Below are 4662 nucleotides of genomic sequence, written 5' to 3'. Positions count from 1 at the left end.
CGTGATAAGAAATCAGCAAAAGGCTCATTGGGTCCTTGAGTAACTTTCGACAGACTGGCTCCTAAATTACCTGTCCCTGATAACATCCTCCATGCCCTTAATGCTGCTTGATTAATTTGCCCATACACCTGCTGTGGGTACCCATTTTGATTATTAGCAAATGGTCCTTGTCCCATAAGCATATCCAGATTCCAAGCAGGTTGCCCTGTCTGCGCGTTGATGCGAGCTTGGTCAGAGCAATATTCTATATAGGCTGACTTCCAATTAAGATAGGCTCCACCAGACAATACAGCCCTGCACAAATTTGTCCAATCACTTGGAGTCATGGAGTATCTTTCAAAGGATTCTACCAGTGACAAGGTAAATGAAGCCTGCACTCCATATGTGGACACAGCTTCTTTTAATCTTTGAACAACCTTCCAATCTAATGGCTCATGATACCTTTGCTGATTCTGGTCAAGAAACACAGGAAATGCTCCTGGCGTAGGCAAAATCTCTGTCCACGGACTAGCCTCAGATGTCTTCCGCCTATCAGACTTTCCTTTCTCAGTAAGATATGGTGGCGGGCTAGGAGAGGGAGGGGGAGGAGCAGAAGATTCAGGATGTTTCTTTTTACTGTGACAAGACATTTGGAACCTGCGCCAAGATTCTAACAAGGCTTCTTCCTCCTTATCTCTCTCTGGTGGAACAGGCCATGCCTCTTGTTCCTCGGAGGAATCGGGGGAGTCGCTTTCAGAGGACTCCTCGTCCCTGTGAGAATCTGCCTGCTGACCTTGCACTGAAATCTCTTCTTTTGCTTCCTCTAAAGCATTAGAGCCTTCAGCCAGAACTTGACTATACCTTCCTGTTTTATCCGCCAGGCATGCTTTAATTAAACTCCAAATAGCCAATGTCCAAGGTGGGAGAGCCCCTTCTGCATCGGCCTTAAGAAGATCCTGACCGAGGCGCTTCCATTGAGAAATATTCACATATCCTTCTTCCAGGAACCATGGGGCTACTGCTTTAATTGTGCTAAGAAAATTTTCTAAAGTGGCTGCTTTCACTTTCACTCCTCCCTTAGACAGAATGTTACAAAGAGCCTCTTTGACCTTCATGGTAGCAACCTTAGACCCCATGATAAATTTTACTTTGTTATAAACTCCTACACCCCTTATCGTCGGATTTACCTCCGAGCTTATCGTCGCATCTACCGCGAACTTATTGTCGCATTTATCTGCGAACTTATCGTCGGAATCACATCCGAACTTATCGTCGCATTTTATCTGCGAACTTTTGACAGCTGTCCCTCGCTTATCCGCGAGCCTCGCTCATCTGTGAGCTTTATCTTATTTTGTTACTTACCTGCAAACTTTTTGTTACGTTGTTTTTCTTTTTCCCGGGTTTCGGCACCACTTATCGTCCCCCAAGACTCCGACCCGCAGGGGCTTAGAGAACGACACAGACACCTTTTCAGCTGAAATATGAATTCTTCTTTAATGGATCCTTAACATGTCTCTTAATATGTCTCTTCCTATTCTCTAATATGTCTGACAATGCATACACAATATATATCAGCATCATAATCCCTCCTTCTATTCCCTACCAACCCCAAGCCTCCACAGCTAGGGCATGCACACTTCTGACTTTCTAATAGGCAGGCTGGTGGTAGGCGTCACTTATCATTCTGCAGGCACGTAGCATGGCACACTGCGCATGCTCAAGGAGACGTCCATCTTGTGAGTCTCATGACTTGGCTGCAAGCCTAGGCGCCATCTTGAATCCACGCTGGCAACAAGCCTGGGTGCCATCTCGGTCCAGCCGAGTGGGCCCTGACAAGAAATCACTGCCAATTTCAATGTTGTGAGGTCTAATGACCCAGATTTTCTCCTAAGAGTTTATAGTCTTAAGATTTATATTTAGGTCTATTATCTATTTTGAGTTAATATTTGTATATGGGATTAGGTAAGGGTCCAATTTTATTCTTTTCCATGTAATTATTATTTTTTAACAATATTTAGTTAAAAGAGTAATATTTCCACCACCAAATGTTCGTGGAAACCTTGTCAAAAATAACTTGACAATATAGGGAAGAATTTAGCTCTAGGCTTTTATTTAACTCCAATGGTTTACATATCTGCCTTTAGAATAGTACTACACTGTTTCAATTATTGTAGCTTTATATGGTTTGAAATCAGAAAATATATATCTTCTAGCTTTGTTCTTTTTCAAGATCGTTTTGGGTACCTAGAGTCCATATTCCATATTAGGATAGATTTTTTCTGAAAAATAAATATATAAATATATGATAGTTTCACCTAAAAAATAGAAAAAAAATTCTCTGGTAAGAAAGAAAGTAAAAAGAAATATTGAAATGTTATCTTTAAGTCATCAAAAGCTTGGTATCAGACAAATGAAACTGTTATGTGAGATTATCATTTTTAATTTTAGATAAATTGCCATAATACTAGATGTCAACTACTAAGCCAAGCATGGGAGGGAGGGATAGGGAGAGAATGGGGTGGGGATGGGTGGGGGCTGACTGGGAAAAGTGTGCATGTATGTCTACAAAAGTATGTATCCTACTTTGATGTATGAATACAGTGCACCAATAAAAATAAATAAAAAAAAAGAATTTAGGAATGTTAATACTTTTTATATCATGTAAATTATCCTATTTTCATGATGTCTAGCTTCAAGTTGTTCTTTTCTCACTTTTTAATCATGATGTCTTTGCTAATTTTTTAAATCTAGTTCACTTCTTTATAGTTTTATGTTATCCAAAAAATACCAATTACCTGATATTTTTCTAATATAATAACTCAGCTACATTCATATTAATAATTTAATCATCACCACTGCTTAAAAATAAGGTCTAACTCATTAAGTGGATTTATTAAATGCTTATTGAGTGATTATATTTTTGAAGTACAAAAGACTGAGTTTATATTAGACCATCTATTAGATGGAGGACCACTATTCCACTTCCCAGAGATGTTGTGGTCCATAGTCCCTGTTAAGTATACTTTATGAAAATATCTAATATATGCGACTAAAGTAGCATGTATACACTTGCAAATACATTATGGGTAAGAACTGTGTGCTATTTATCTTTTTATCATTGTGGCTTCATAGTAAGACATTTATAAACAGAGTAATCATAGAAAAGGGTTGGGGATATAGCTCAGTAGTAGAATGCTTGCCTCCCATGTGCAAGGCCCTGGGTTCAGTTATCAGTACAACAGAGTAGGCATAGAATAACTCTTCAGTGAAGTTCAATACAAAATGGGAATGTGCACAGAGATGACCTTATTAGCCAGTATCCATTTCAAACTATAATTTCCAATACTTACCATTTCCCTGGAGATGCCACCCTAAATTACTAATTTCTGTCAAAACCTCAAAACTCCTGCATGCTTCTGTTCAAGAGAAATCTTTTCCGTGCCAGGAATTTCCTGAAAGCTTTCTTCACATCTGCATTTCTCAGGGTGTATATGAGAGGGTTTACCAGCGGGGTGACCACACAGTAGAACACGGAGATCACCTTGCCAATGGTGAAGTTGTACTTGGCTGGGGGACGGACGTAGGCAAAGATGATGGTGCCGTAGTAGATGGTGACGACCGTGAGGTGGGAGGCACAGGTGGAGAAGGTTTTCTTCCGGGCAGCTTGGGAAGACAACCTGACTATGGTGACCACAATGTGGCCATAGGAAGACATAGTGAGGAGGAAGGAACTTAAAATCACCACTGAGCTGCATGTGTAGCCCAAGGCCTCCACCAGGAATGTGTCTGAGCAGGAAAGTTTGAAAATGGGGTCTGAATCACAAAAGAAGTGGTTGATCCTCTGGGGGCCGCAGAAGTTCAGATAGGAGATGAGTATAGTGGGGAGGAGTGGGGCGATGAAGCCCCCTGCCCAGGATCCCACAGAAAACCGCAGGCAGATCTGAAGGCTCATGAGGAGGGGATAGCGCAGAGGGCAGCATATGGCTAGGTACCGGTCGTAGGCCATCACGGCCAGCAGGATGCACTCGGTAGCCCCCAGGGAGAAGAAGAAGTAGTACTGGGTGATGCAACCAGATACGGAGATTGTGACAACCTTGGAGAGGCATGTGGCCAGCAGCTTGGGCACTGTGGCTGTCGTGTACCAGATTTCTAAGAAGGACAGATTTCCTAAGAAAATGTACATGGGGGTCTGGAGTGTGGAATCCATGAGCACAATGAAGATGATGAGGGTGTTTCCCATGAGGGAAAGCAGGTACACCACGAGAAACATCACAAAGAGCGTGCGCTGTAGAGACGGGGCACCTGAAAACCCAAGAAAAATGAACTCTGTCACCGTCGTTCGGTTCGTTGCTTCCATATCTCATCTTCCCTGACGAAGTGATGGTGGATGAGCACGGAACAAGAATGGGATGTTCTCATTTATTTATGAAAAGATTAGAAGTGGCACCTAATAATCATAGAACATAAAGGCCGTCAAAAGCATAACTGGTACTCTTGCAAACATTTTACATGGACTATTTCATGTGATTCTCAAAGTAAATCTCCACTGTATGTATTCTAGTAACCACATTTTATAAATGAGGAGGCCATGGGAGTAAGTCGTTTTCTTACAGTTACATCAGTCTGAGAGGTGGGGCGGGTTTAGAACCCAGGAAGGTTGACTTAAAAGGCCACAACTGAAAC

At 41.7% G+C, this 4662-nt stretch overlaps 1 protein-coding gene across 1 annotated transcript; it reads right to left on the bottom strand.

Moving 5' to 3' along the window:
* Positions 1-3376: 3376 nt before the first annotated feature.
* LOC308265023 (olfactory receptor 6F1-like) lies at positions 3377-4336 on the bottom strand (the record flags this gene model as incomplete). Its single annotated transcript, XM_080698653.1, has 1 exon — positions 3377-4336. One exon carries the CDS (start codon positions 4334-4336, stop codon positions 3377-3379), a length of 960 nt encoding a protein of 319 aa, XP_080554779.1.
* Between the last annotated feature and the right edge of the window lie 326 nt (positions 4337-4662).

The sequence above is a fragment of the Muscardinus avellanarius genome (genome assembly GCF_963383645.1).
Source record: "Muscardinus avellanarius genome assembly, chromosome: 7".
In the NCBI taxonomy this organism is placed as follows: domain Eukaryota; kingdom Metazoa; phylum Chordata; class Mammalia; order Rodentia; family Gliridae; genus Muscardinus; species Muscardinus avellanarius.
Note: the sequence above shows the minus strand (reverse complement) of the source record. Positions and strands in the feature narration are given on the sequence as shown.